Source organism: Cygnus olor, chromosome 6 (genome assembly GCF_009769625.2).
Source record: "Cygnus olor isolate bCygOlo1 chromosome 6, bCygOlo1.pri.v2, whole genome shotgun sequence".
Taxonomy (NCBI): domain Eukaryota; kingdom Metazoa; phylum Chordata; class Aves; order Anseriformes; family Anatidae; genus Cygnus; species Cygnus olor.
In genome coordinates this window covers 8,858,537-8,871,634 of record NC_049174.1, presented here as the reverse complement: position 1 = coordinate 8,871,634, position 13,098 = coordinate 8,858,537, and the positions used below count along the sequence as shown (strand labels likewise).

General features: G+C 48.9%; 2 protein-coding genes across 9 annotated transcripts in view; one reads left to right on the top strand and one right to left on the bottom strand.

The window, feature by feature from the left end:
* FN1 (fibronectin 1) overlaps positions 1 to 4,004 on the top strand; it is a 53,708-nt gene extending 49,704 nt beyond the window's left edge. For 4 of the 8 annotated variants that reach the window (XM_040560792.1, XM_040560790.1, XM_040560789.1 and 1 more), the window contains 4 exons: positions 617 to 742; positions 1,324 to 1,430; positions 1,682 to 1,792; positions 3,093 to 4,004. In XM_040560792.1, coding sequence (XP_040416726.1) covers positions 617 to 742; positions 1,324 to 1,430; positions 1,682 to 1,792; positions 3,093 to 3,122 — 374 coding nt within the window. In that variant the 3' untranslated portion in view covers positions 3,123 to 4,004. Of the gene's footprint in view, positions 1 to 616; positions 743 to 1,323; positions 1,431 to 1,681; positions 1,793 to 2,207; positions 3,052 to 3,092 lie in introns of those variants that run through there. The other 4 variants (XM_040560791.1, XM_040560787.1, XM_040560786.1 and 1 more) reach the window with 1 other exon arrangement.
* Positions 4,005 to 7,732: 3,728 nt separating this feature from the next.
* Positions 7,733 to 13,098, bottom strand: part of ATIC (5-aminoimidazole-4-carboxamide ribonucleotide formyltransferase/IMP cyclohydrolase) — a 27,785-nt gene continuing 22,419 nt past the window's right edge. The window contains exons 17-19 of the mRNA XM_040560793.1: positions 9,464 to 9,646; positions 8,481 to 8,636; positions 7,733 to 8,075 (exon numbers count right to left, since the gene is read on the bottom strand). Of these exons, the coding sequence (XP_040416727.1) occupies positions 7,956 to 8,075; positions 8,481 to 8,636; positions 9,464 to 9,646 (459 nt within the window). The 3' untranslated portion in view covers positions 7,733 to 7,955. The remainder of the gene's footprint in view (positions 8,076 to 8,480; positions 8,637 to 9,463; positions 9,647 to 13,098) is intronic.

The following is a 13,098-nucleotide window of genomic DNA, read 5'->3' as shown; positions in this document are numbered from 1 at the left end:
TGGCAGGACTGCAGCTTACATGGAAGAGTTTTGGATTTCATGCAAGGGAATGGAACAAAAGTCTGTGGTGGTTTAACACATGTCTGATTCATTTAAATTGTGCTTTTAAATTGCAGAGTAAGCTAAGCAAAAAGGGCATTTCTGCAATTTGCATAGACTCAGAGTGACTGCAGGGGAGACATCTGTTTTACTGGATTAATATTTGTATTTCATCATTTGATGCGCATGCCTTACCCTTTGTTTTCTTTTGCAGTTTGTGATAGTTTTACTGGGTATTTGTTCAAAAACACAAGAGTACTTAAAATATTTTTCTCTCCCTTCCTACCTTGAATTTCTTCTCTTCTCCTACCCCCTCCAACACCAATCTTTGTCACATCTTACTCTTTTCCTAAGAGGCTCTACCCATTTCCCACACGTCACGGACCTCACCAGTTACAAGCTGCAGGAATCTAAATGTGTGGCTGTTGGAGGTGATTTTGTCCTCAGGACTCACAAGAGCTGAAGGGATTCTTTCTCTTGCCCTCTGTTGGTTCCTGAGACAACATCAAGCTGTTCTCCTGCTGTGCTACTGCAGCACGTGGGGTAACGCCTGCTTATGTTCCTCTGCCTTCTCCAGAGTGGTGCCACGATAACGGTGTGAACTACAAGATTGGGGAGAAGTGGGACCGGCAGGGGGAGAATGGCCAGATGATGAGCTGCACCTGCCTTGGAAATGGGAAAGGAGAATTCAAGTGTGAACCTCGTAAGTCACTTAAGTTAAATGACCACCAGCTTGGGAAGGTTCAGCACCCATCTCAAGGCTGTTCCCATTCACTTGAGTACTGCCATGGTGGCAAGCAGAGTATCAGTGTTGTCAGGTCCAGGCTGTGGAGGCTAAACTGGGAACAGATTGAAACTGTTCTCTCAGGAGCTGAAAGCATGAAACTCCACAAGAAATTCTACGCTTAAAAAGAAAACCCTCTTAGTTTAGGTCACAGCACACTCAGCGCCTGTCTGCCTTTACCCCAAAGCCACACACGAGGGACATGTCACCGCACTAAGTGGTACAGATTGCCCTAATCAGCAACACAGGACACTTCTGCGGGGCCTGTCACCTGAAGATCCTTTGGATTCAGCAACATGAATTAAACAGCATTGCTCTTGTCAGGCAAATACCCTCACGGTCTAGTTGAAAGTGTCTAGGGAGCTACAGAAATGACTGATGTTCCTCATGCCAGCCAGCGGGCCTCTGGTCAGAGTGTGCTGGCCAGAGGCTCCTGTTGTGAGCTCTGCTACTGCCAGAGCCAAGCACAGGCCCTGCAACCGAGTTCTGTTTCTCCACAGATGAGACCACCTGCTACGATGATGGGAAAATGTACCAAGTTGGAGAGCAGTGGCAGAAGGAGTACTTCGGGGCCATCTGTTCCTGCACTTGTTACGGAGGACAGCAGGTAAGCAGGAGGGACTTGGCACGCCGAGCGTGGAGTGAGGAGAGCAGTCTTAGGACTGTCAGGTTTCTGGTCAGATGATGTCTCAATGTCTAGCCAAAACAGGCCCATAGAAGAAGAAAAATAATTAGTAGGAGAGCTTAACCACTTGTAGGGCCTTGGGCTCAGGGACTGTGGGGTATAAAAAGAGAATAACCTCAGTGGTGGTGGAGCTGTACCTGTGTGTGAGGTCTTACCAGCGCTCTGTTCCGTAGGGCTGGCGTTGTGACAACTGCCGCCGGCCCAGCGTGGAGGTGGCCCCCGAAGGCTCAGCTGGCCATACCTACACACAGTTCACACAGAGATACCACCAGGCCACAAACACTGTGAGTATGCTTTCGTCCTCTGCCCTCCCTTACTGCGGGTCTGGTCCGTGGCACAGAGAAGGGGGGTCTGGGCAGGGTCTGGGGGCTGAAAGGAGCGTGTAGCTTTGTGCTTGCGGGTGATAGCTATCGATAAAGCAAACCACCACTCTGCACAGCAAAGGACAGGGGCTGGAGCTCACACTCGCACACACAGCGTCAGCGGGACTCGAGTGTCACTCAGCAGCTCTGGGAGATGCCTGCATGCTCTGGCTGAGGCAGTAGTGCACGCAGTGATTTCCTTGTCTCCTTGCTGCTGTAAAGCTCCTGCTTTGTGCTCACAAAGCGGAACAGCTGTACGGGCTGGCACCAACCAGCCCCCACCACAAGTGTCTGAGCTTAGGACAGAGCGCTAACTGCTTTCCTTCCCTCCCGACAGAACGTCAACTGCCCCATTGAGTGTTTCATGCCCCTAGATGTACAGGCAGACACACAACATCCACGGGGAAAGTAACATCCAGCAAGACTTCTTGCGGCAAGGGCGACAGCCAAACCAAAGCATAAATAAATACCTGTCTGCCACCTTTACCATCCAAACTGGAGTGATGCTAGCAAAACCGCATCTTTTGAGAATGGCCCTTCGTTCGGGAGCCATTCTCCCAGCTTAAGCTCAACTCACAGCTTCTCCAAGCGCCACTCTTGGAGTGTTTCAGACTTTTCTCATGATAGCAATTGTCTTGTTTTTGCTCAAAGTGTTGAATACCAGTCAGTATTCTCAAATTTAAAGGAAAAAGTGGGGTGGGGAGGATACTAACCCAAATTGGCAGGGGATCAAAATATTAAGGGGGAGGGAGAGTGTAAAAACCAAAGGTTCCTGTGCTATGCAAACAACATTTGAGTACGACATTACTGAAGTTTAGAGATAGGAAAGTCCACCAAACACTTCTGCTTTCACATAAGCGTGCAGCCAGCAATAAGATAGGAAAAGCAAATCCAATCACTGTGATATTTAAAATATGCACAGTCCTAATTCTTTCTCATTGATCCTAGTATTTTCCTAGCTGTATCTTTGTATCTCATACTGTTATTTATCAATTTTGTTCCCCTGACCTTCAAGTGTTTTTATATGGGAATAAAATGTATTAAAGACACTTAGTATGCAGTTGACAAAGAGGAATTTGGTGTAATTATGATCAGTGATTATTTTTATACTGTAAGTGCCAAAGCTTTACTACTGTGGAAAAGAAAAAAACAACTCTTTTAATAAAAAGATTTACAAACCAGACATAGTTTAAGCGATTCTCTTTGCTACCATGGAATCTAGGAAGAAGACAATTATTCTGATCTGGAGTAACAGTGCCTTGAAACAAGATGGAGCAAACATCTCAATGAAGCATGAAGAGACTATTTGTAGAGCAGTTTGTTAATTAAAGGCTTCCAGCTGCATCCCCCCTGTCCCAGTAGAGCGCAGAGAGCCTCTGAGTATGTATGCCATGCTGCAGGGGGCAGCTTTGGGGGAATAGGTGGAGGAGAGAGAAAAGGGGGGAGGGAAAATAAAATAATTCCTGCTTTAGCCAAGAACTGAGGCGAAGGAGATGGGCCTCAGTCCAGCCAGACCCTTAAATACCTAAAATCAAGAACGTTCTCAAGGGTTTGAGCTGCCACAAGGGCTGAGGCCATGCTCACCCCAGGTCAAAATTGATGCTGGGTCACTGAGCCCCTGCTCCAAGCCTCCCCCTAAAGATGGGGGAAGACCACACTTTACCTGTCCCTGTAGTGGAGGATAACTTACCTGTGACCAGCTGAAGGGTTTATATTACAGTCTATCATACCATTCCTTTAAATCTCAGCTACTGTAGCTGCATTTGCATTGTGGTAAATCCAAATAAAAATCCAGAGCTGAGGTTGTTTAGTTACAACTGAGCATGCCCTCAGACACTGCTGTAACTGAAGTCACAGAAACCCTTCAGTTAGTAACCTCTGCAGAAAGCCTCAAAACCTCTGCAGAAAGCCTCAAAAACTGGGAGCCAGACCTCACCTACGTCGGTGCTTGTTCAAGTCTACTGTGGTATTGGGGGAGGGCTCATTAAAATTCCCTCAAAAGCCCTTTTAAAAACAAAGCCAGTCTTGATTACAATGCACAAAATTAGCAATAAGTCCCTTTGTTGCCAGCTTTGCAGAAACCCATAGAACATTTGCAAATGTAGAGCATTAGTAAAGGTTCTTGTCGTGCTTCCTCAGGCCACATTCCTCTCGGCTCCAACAGCACTGCATTGCGCAAGTCAATGGATTTCTCTGGATTGAATAAAACACAGCATGAAAATAGAATTTGGCTTCTTGACACGAGAAACCCACATGGCCGTTGCTTTCAGATTGCTACCTATAGACCAACAAAAACATTTGCAAATAGTAAAATGATTGCAATAGAAATCAGGTCTCTCCCAGCAGTGTTCAAGAGCCAAATGAGTATCTCAAATACATGCAAACTCAACATGGCTTAGACAGACACAGAAAAATACCTCCCTGCTAAACCAGATTTCTGTTAATTTGTCCTCCTCGAGGGAGGGCTATATTTTGGACCAGAGAGCAATTACAAAGGTCCCTACTTTGTCACTTTGACGTTAAGTAACTCATTTGACAGGCACACAGGAGCTGCTCAGTTGAACTCAAGTTGGAGGCCATCTGATCTCCTCACTGTAACGCCACATCACTTGTAACACCACAAACAGAGGAAAGATTGTGGGATAAAATGCTTTGAACACTGCATTTGCCTAAGCTCCCTGTAGAGAGAGCCTGTGCTTTAAAACACGAAGGTTCCCATTGCTGATAGAATTTAACTTTTATAAGCACAATGCTGGCTATTCTGTCCTTCAGCTGAGTCTCTTATTTTCGGTTACGTTTGATATCCGCTAGCAGAGTGCAGCACAGACAGTAGAGACGTGTGAGATCCGAAACATCAGCCACACTTCCTTTCTGCTAGAAAGGATCATCAACAAAAGGAACTAAAGATTGTGCAGGGTCCCTGCTTCAGCCAGCCCGTAGTGCTGGAAGTGGCAAGGGACCAGCAGCTGGGCCTTACAACGCAGTGTTGATTTATAGCCAAAGTCCTCTTGAGCACTAGGATCAAGCAATGTCCGACCCAAGCCGTGCTCAGGACAGGGTCAGCTGCCTGGGTAGGGACAAATGGAGCTCCTGTCCGATAGCAGGGAGCTTTCAGACACTGAGCTCTGCACCAAGGCCCTCACAGCCATGTGTTTAAGCCCTTGGCCGTTGTGTTCCAGAGGAGGAGGCGCACCTACCTCCCCGGTTTGTCTTCTCAGCTAGCACAGAGCTTCGGCTACGGTGACGCCGTGTCTGGGACAACCAGAGTCAGGACTCTGCACTCCAGCAAGGAGCCCCTTGGTAGCTGAAGGGAAAAGAAATCCCTTCCTGCTCGCTGCGAAGGCTGAGAGATTCCTCCCTGCCCTCTGCTTACTTCCACACCTCTGGGAGCTGTTCTCACTGCCACCATGGGACCTGCCAGGGGCAAGGCGCTGTATGGTGATGGTGCAAAACAGAGCTTGTCAGCAGCCTGCTCTTCAAAAAATGTCAGCCGAAGGGAGCAGACCTATGTCCAAGTGCTATGGAAAATGGCTGCTGAGCAGAGCTACGCAGTTAGATTTAATCACTGCAAATATCAAAGGGAGAAGTAATTTGTTCAACTAGCAGGGGATCGGCACACCTCATAAGGAACTGTTACAGACCTTTAAAATGCACACACAGAGGATTGAAACATGCTCAGCCCAAGTAGCAAAGCATAGACCCTGGGCAGACACCATCGGCTGGACCTTTACTAGCATCTCAGGCAGAAATCTCGCCTGGAAGATTAGTACCCATTGATTAACATCAAAAGATAGCTCCTCAAAGACAGCAGAGAAAGAGCAAATGAAGCAGGACCACATCAGCACAGGAGCTGGCCAGATGCATATTACCAGTCCCAGTTTTATCCGGTGCTTTAGAGTATCAGGATGAAGAACAGGCTAACAGATTCCTGAGGGACCCTCACACATGGTACGCGCCAGCTGTGATCAAAGCAGTGTGACAGAAAAGACAAGTGAGGAGTGGAAGAACAGTGGAAGAGTCCCAAACCCAAATTTTAAAGCGTAAGCTAACAAAAACCACGACGACTCTAACACTGATACTCCATGGGAAGCAGTGGTGTGGAAAGCAGTCAGGTTGGCCAGGGCTGGGGTTAACACAGCCAACACATGAGCCGTTGAGTAACACACCACTTTTAGTTTGGGCTACTGTCTTAATCTGGCCCAAAGTAGTAGAATCCTCTCTACTCTGTCCTGCCTACTCCAGCCACCTGGGAATAATCCTCCACAGAGATCAGAAAGGAGAAGCAATGGCTCTGTTTCAGGCCACAGCAATTCCTGGGCAGTGCCCGGGGCACTCCTGAGACAGGAGGAGGGCAAGGGGAGCACACGTACGCAAAGAAGATGGAATGAAAGGTTAGGGTAAAACCAGCACACGGATTATGATCCCTGAACTGCTCACACCCCTCAGGAAGTACCTGAAGTGGCATTGCTCAGTTCTGGATAAAAGTAGCCTGCACTGTTTGCTGGTGAGCAATAAAGGAGACCCTGACTTAAGCTCCCACAAGCTTTGTTAGGCCACCGCTGTGTTCAATGCCCTGCCGAGCTGTTGGGCAGCAAGGCAGGGAAGCGGTATGTGCTCTCAAGGCACCCACGTAATTCCCAAAGGGTTTTCTTGCCCAGGCTCGTGTCCCACACAAGCCTGCGCTGAAGGCTCCACTTCTCTCCTCTCAATTTGCACAGCTGCACCCCGACAGCAAAACAAGGTAGCGTAAGGAAGGCTATCGGCAGTGCACAAAGCTCAGACCTCCACAGCCCCTGCTCCACTGCTGGAGCGGCACGTAGGGGTGTGCGGGCATCAGTGTGTGAAGATGTCTGACAAACACAAAGGTGGTCTGACTCCATGGCACATGACAGCGACAAGATTTTAGGAAATAGCAATCTCCACATTCCACAGCCACTCCAGGCAGCCTGTTCCTGGCTCTGACCACCCCACAGACAGCTCTTCCACAGCCCTCGGTCCTAAAGACAACAGGTCTCCACCCCAGGTAAACCGAAATTCACGCCCAGGCAGGGCAAGAGCCAGAAGCAGGACCTGAATTTCCCCCCTTCAGGCCCACCCCCTACCACCGTGCCCCTTTGCTGGAGCAAAGCAAACACACGCAGACTTTCTCCTCTGTACCAGTTGAGATCAGAGCCACGACAGATGTGTTTATTGCAGAACTGCAGCTTGCTCCTTGCCAAAACTGAACAGATTTTATAAAATGGAACCAAAAAATCTCTTTGAAATGGTTACAGTGATTGCCAGCAGAAATGTGCCTGGGCTGTTACTTTATTCATCTCACTGTGCTCCAGATTTTCACTTTGTTTTTCTAATCAGAGTTCAAATCTGCTTTATGCAAATTGCACACAGTGGAGAACGGAAGCAGCTTCAGGCAAGATGCTTCCCAGATGCCTGTGCATGAACTCTGAATTGAACTCTCCGTATGAGAACAAGCGTGTCAAATGGGCAGAAGGAGTCTCTTCACCTCTAAGACAGCAATCCGACACCGCCGCTCAGCCACAAGCACATCCAGGGCAGGGCTGAGTACTGAACCTGAGATTATCTCACACAAAGGATCCGCTTCCCTCTCCTCACAAGGAAAGGGGATGATGGATTAAAGCACTTGAAGGACAGTACCTGCAAACTCCCAAAAAAGGGGCTCAGTTCAGTTTACAATCCAGGTTGTTATCAATACGTTCACAAGCTGGCCTAAGCCAAGCTTCCATACCATCCCATAACCTTTCTCATGAATTGATGAAGTCTGGGCCATAACATTTACCTCAGAAATAAGCTTTTTTCCTCAGGACACAGTATTTGGACGACATACGACAAGCTCCACATAGCTAAGAACCGTACATTTATTTGTAAAAGACTTATTTTCTACATTAGAGGCCAACTGCTTGCATCCTTCATTCCCTGTTAAGACCGGGAGAAGTCTTGTTTGCAGATCTTACAAATACTTGCTATGCGTAGATTGCTCGTGCCTCCTGGTTTAAGCTGGTGATATTCCAATCACTGCTGCTGGTGAGACTGTGACCAAAGAGGGGCCACAACAGCCCCCGTAAACTCAGTGATGGAAGAGCCGAAGATTGGTGTGAATCAGGGTTATTCCCAGCTCATTGCAAGCCTCGATCACAACCTCGTCGGCAGCGGAACCGGACGGGGCGGCGATGAACTGTACTCCGCTCTGAACAAAGAGAGAGAGAAGGATTAGAGGACAGAAAACCAAAATCCTGCTGAAAAGGAGCTGGCAGCCCCAGCCCTTCATTAACATCCTACTCCACTATGGGCTGAACAAACAACGGCCTCTATTCCCAAAGTAAGCCAAAGGGGAGCCCCTCGTTTAAGCAGTCGGTTCTCTCCACAGCTCAGAAGTGAGATTAAAACCATTCCTCTGGAGGCCTTGCCTTGCTCTTAAACTTTTTTTTTTTAAATAAATGTCAATACTCTTTTCATCCCAAAGCAACAACCTAAGCAATGGCTGGGTAATTTCCATTTAGGTGAGACCAATGACCACAGGAACACCCTACCCAGAATCCAAATGGCCAGCCCGGTCTGTGCAATCCCCCTGACCTCCCAGCCGAGACCTTACCCGTTTAGCTCTGTCCACGTTATCCCTAAAAGGGAAGAATGCATCGGAGCTGAGGGAGACGGCACTCAGCTTGGCAATCCACTGCTTCTTCTCGGCTTCGGTTAACTGTGCGGGCACCTCGTCAAACATGGCCTGCCATTTCACCAGGTCTTCATCCTGAAAGATCGGGGAGTGCCAGCTCAGCCCCAAGCACAGCCTCCGGGCACTGCCCTGCTAGGAGCATGCAGGGACGAGCGATGGCACCCCTCTGACACCCAGCTCTGCTGCTGGCAGCTTCCTACCAGGAATTTTAAGGTCCTGAGTGATGGTGGGAACAAATTACCACTGCCAGTTCTTTCTGCATTCTTTGGACTCCCTTCCTTCCCCTCCGCACCCTAGGACTTGAGGTACTTCCCCCCACCATTAATTCCAAGATGCTCTGCCTGGCCTGCCTGCAGCATGCTGCCCTGCGTAAATGCCAGCACACACAAACAGATCTGGGAGATGACTTAATGCATGGCAAACAGCAGCCTGGTTTGTGATTCACCTTCAGAATAGCAACTGCGCCAGTCCTTATCCCCTAAAACCGGCAACCGCTCAGAGATGATTCACGACGTCCTCACTCCAGCTCCTAGCTTTCAATACTTAAAAAGGGCATACTATTTTCTTGTCTTTTATCAGGGAGGTAGAGAATGGATTCTGAGAATCCAAAATGCCATACAAGCGAAGTGTGAGAAAGAAAGGACAGCAGGCATGATGGGGCAGCGAAATTAAAAACTAACTGCAGCTTTAGCAGTGAAGGTTGCTGTCCTCCGATAGCTTCCTGCACACCGAAGCACAGAGCAGGTCCCAGTACCTGGGGCAGCGGGTGCAGCGTCAGCGGGGCAAATCAGGGCAGTCTGCCCCGGCCATGACGTGGCCATGGGGAATTGACCGCCCTGGTAGTGGTAGTTCCAGCTGTCTGGCAGAAGCTGAAGCCTTTGGGGAAACCTCTCGGCACTCACCTCACCGATGGTCCCGGTGACGTACTGGTCAATGGCATTGGAGATCTCCGCTCTCTTCACGCCCGCCTTGAACTTCATGGAGAGCACGCGCGGGTGGTGCCGGAGCCACCAGTTGTTCGCCTTGTCGCCAGCCAGGCGCGTGCAGTGGATGCGGGACTGCTGGCCGGCCCCAATGCCTATGACCTGCAGCGGGTACACAAAGCGGGATCACGCCTTGCTTCACAGAGATCTTAATCGCAGCCGCGTTCCAGCCAAGGGACTAGGAAAGACCTCCCACAAACTAGCTGCTCCTTACTGAATCGGGGAAAGAGTGCACGTAATTAGCAAGGAAAATTGAAATCCCCAGTCCTGTAGCCTGGCCATAGGGACAGCTTTCTGCACCGGTAACTTCCACGGCCCTGCTGAGCTGACAGTCGCTCTGCAGACATCACATTCCCCCATCCACCAAAATACAGCCTCAGCCAGCAGAGCCCAACCGTGCAGCCTCAGGAGGGTGGGGGAGTCACGGCTTTTGGTTAAGGCAAAGCAAAATCCCGTTGGCTGTAGGAACACATGAATCTGTAAGGAGATGGTGGGCTGCCTACCTGTCCTTGGCGCTTCACAGGGAGGTTAAAGGCTGAGCCCGGGTCACCCAAACACCATCATCTACCTTTCCCAGTGGGAGAATCACAGACCAACTGCGATATGCAGAAGATTACAGGGCACTTTGTCTGTCAAGCCAGCAAGAAAGTAAATCCACTGCTCAACCAGGAAGGCTGGCCAGTAGGACCATCGCATCACGTAATTATCAAGGCCCTGCAGCTCCCAACACATTTCCTACTCTGACAGCTGCCAAAAAGGCTGGAGTTTTAAAAACAGCCTCCTGCAAACCTTATTTAATAGCACTTGTGCCTGATGTAAGGCAGACCTAGTGGTTCTGGGAGCAAAATCCAAGAGGTGACTTTTCCTTCAAGGAAGCTCCAATGAAAGTATGTTATTTACTCAGTTTTCATTCACTTTTTTCAGACCACTTCGGAGCCCAGTTCTCCTCAGACACATTCAACTTCTGACAACTTCTTCACATGGACCATAGATTAAAGTATGCAGAGGCTCTTGGGAGCCTGGTGGTCAGGTAACCCCACAAGCCTCGTGTCACAGCCCAATGCACAACGCAAACAAGTCTTGCATCCTAGCTAACACAAACAAACTTGCACTAGAGGCAAAGACAGCCCTTAAGTGCTGACACTACTGAAAGGTAAGCGTGGCGAGGGACATCTTGGTTACTAGACACTGCTTCACCGTCCTCTCAGGAACCAGGAAAACTCAGCACTGTCAGGGCCACCATTTCATGCTTTCACACCTCATTACGTTCAAGACTGGAGCCAAACCAGACAGTGCCGTGGGCTCTGGGCTCGTGGCAGGCTCTCAGCTCCCTTTCAGCCAAGACAAAACAACACATCAGTGCATAAACACTGCTGCTGACTACTGCTGCATGTGAACGGCCAGGGCAAGCCATGCTGCAGTGCCTGAGGCCCTACAAGTCCCTCTGCCTGCAGTGACAAGGCCGCTCACCTCAGGTCCACTGCTAGAGCAGTGCCAGTCGGGGCAGTCTGTGCTAAGTGCTTGGAGCACCTCAGGTCCCTGCCAACTCTGTAGTCGCCCTCACAGTGCCCTCCAGGCATAGGGATGTGCTGTTCAAGTCCATTTTGCTCTGCCTGCAGTCACAGCTTGCAAGTGCAAGGGACTGAGCTGGGGTCCCCTGAGCCCCAGGCTGTCTGCAGTTCCTCAGCTTTGCCTCTGCCATGAGCGTGTGCCAGACAAACAGATGCTAGATGCTCGATCTAACCACAGTTGTCAAACTCAGGCTGGTAACTTCCCTCCACGGCTTTCAGATCTCCGGGTCCTGCTTCCCAAAGAGAGCTCCTGCCCTTTCGAACCAGAGATCTGTCAGACTACAAGACTCCCTTCCACAATTTCCTCCTCCTGTGAAGCCACAGCTGAACTGTTCACCAGACCGTTTGCGGGGGGGATTGCTCCAGGGACACCGCGCTGAAGCCAGCAGTTCTGGCCAGTGCCTCAGAGTTTCCAGCTCAGACTGCAGCAGATGGTAAAGCTATAAGTCAAAGGCTGCCCTCAAAGGAATGAATCATTTGTCTTCTCATTCATCAAGACACGGTGACTTCACCTCTTACCAGAACCATAAAACATGCTGCTGGATACCGTTGCCCCAAGGAGCAAATGAAAGGCTTGGGCTGCTATCTGATATCATCTGCTCAGCTCCAACCCAACAGCCATCGGCGCTTAATAAACCCACAGGGCTATCAGTCTTATCGTAAATATTAAACAGCTTCTACGCTTCTCATGGCTTAGGGGCACCTTCCCCCCAGAAACACACCCTGATGTCCAGTCCCTGCTCCCACACCTTCAGACTTAGATTCTGTAGATTCTTAGATTCAGACTTAAATTCTGTAGATTTGGGGAAGCCTATCTGCAACGCACAGAACTGTTATTATAATGGCATAAAAGGCAAAAGAATGTAAAAAGCCTCCACTTTATGCCTCCTCCAGATGAGCCCACATTGTTCTTGAGTTTACTGTTCCAGCCTGGGAGGAACATGGTAATAAAATGCACTTCATGGGAAAATGCTGAGTCAGGGAAAGCTCAATCCTTTTTTTGTACAAAAGGATGTTTTGACGCAACACTGCTAGGGAAGATTTCTTCAGTCTAGACTGGAATTTCTTGCCTCAGGAGGAGAAATCAGAAGGTTGAGCTTCTGCTTAATACGCGCTACAGACTGGTACCCGGATCTCTCCACACACAGGTCTCAATGTACCTATTCTCCCTTTTTCACTTCATTTCTTTCTGTCTGTTCCTTCTTCCTACACCTCATCTCTTCCTTCTTCAACCAGCAGCTTGCTTCCACATGAAATCATAACAAACTTCAAAATCCTCCCCAAAGCCTGCCCACCCCTTTCCGTTTCCTGCCTCTTTTTGACAGAAAAGTTAATTAGGTTTCTGTCAGAGTTTAATCTACTGGGGAAAAAAAGTGCTTATGCAGGGCCTGCTTGGGCTCAAGGGAAAGGAGACAGCAACACAGGGCGGGCAGAAAAATTAACAAAAAAAGCTTGGGTGAGAACTGAGGACTGCTTGACCAGAACACTTCGGCTCAAAGGAAAGCCAAACATGTCCCACAGCTCGAATAGCGTACAAAAGTGTGGAGTGGATGATGTCCAGAGAGTCCTTGCAAAATGAGGTAGGTTAGCCTGGATTTAGCCAGATTTACCCTGAGTAATGAATGAAAACTGAAATCCTAAACGCCTTTGGAATTATAAAATCAAATAAAGGACTTCAGAATTGGGCAGACAAACAAGCAAGGCAGTAACTGACAAATGTCTGTGGCATTGGTGGAAAACAGGTGAACCACCAGGTCTGTTTTATCCTACTGCGCAGAGAACCAGGAAATAACATTTTTAAACAGCTATGTTTAAACATGAAGGTATCATTGAACAAAGTGTAAATCAACACGCTACAGACTTTGGCTTCACTGTGCTGAAAGTCAGACAAAACAAGTGAGAGTGTTTATTGCAATTAGTGGCAGCTGGCTTCCTGCAAATTAAGTGACACTCAAGTCCATAAATGCTTCCTCCCACTCCATC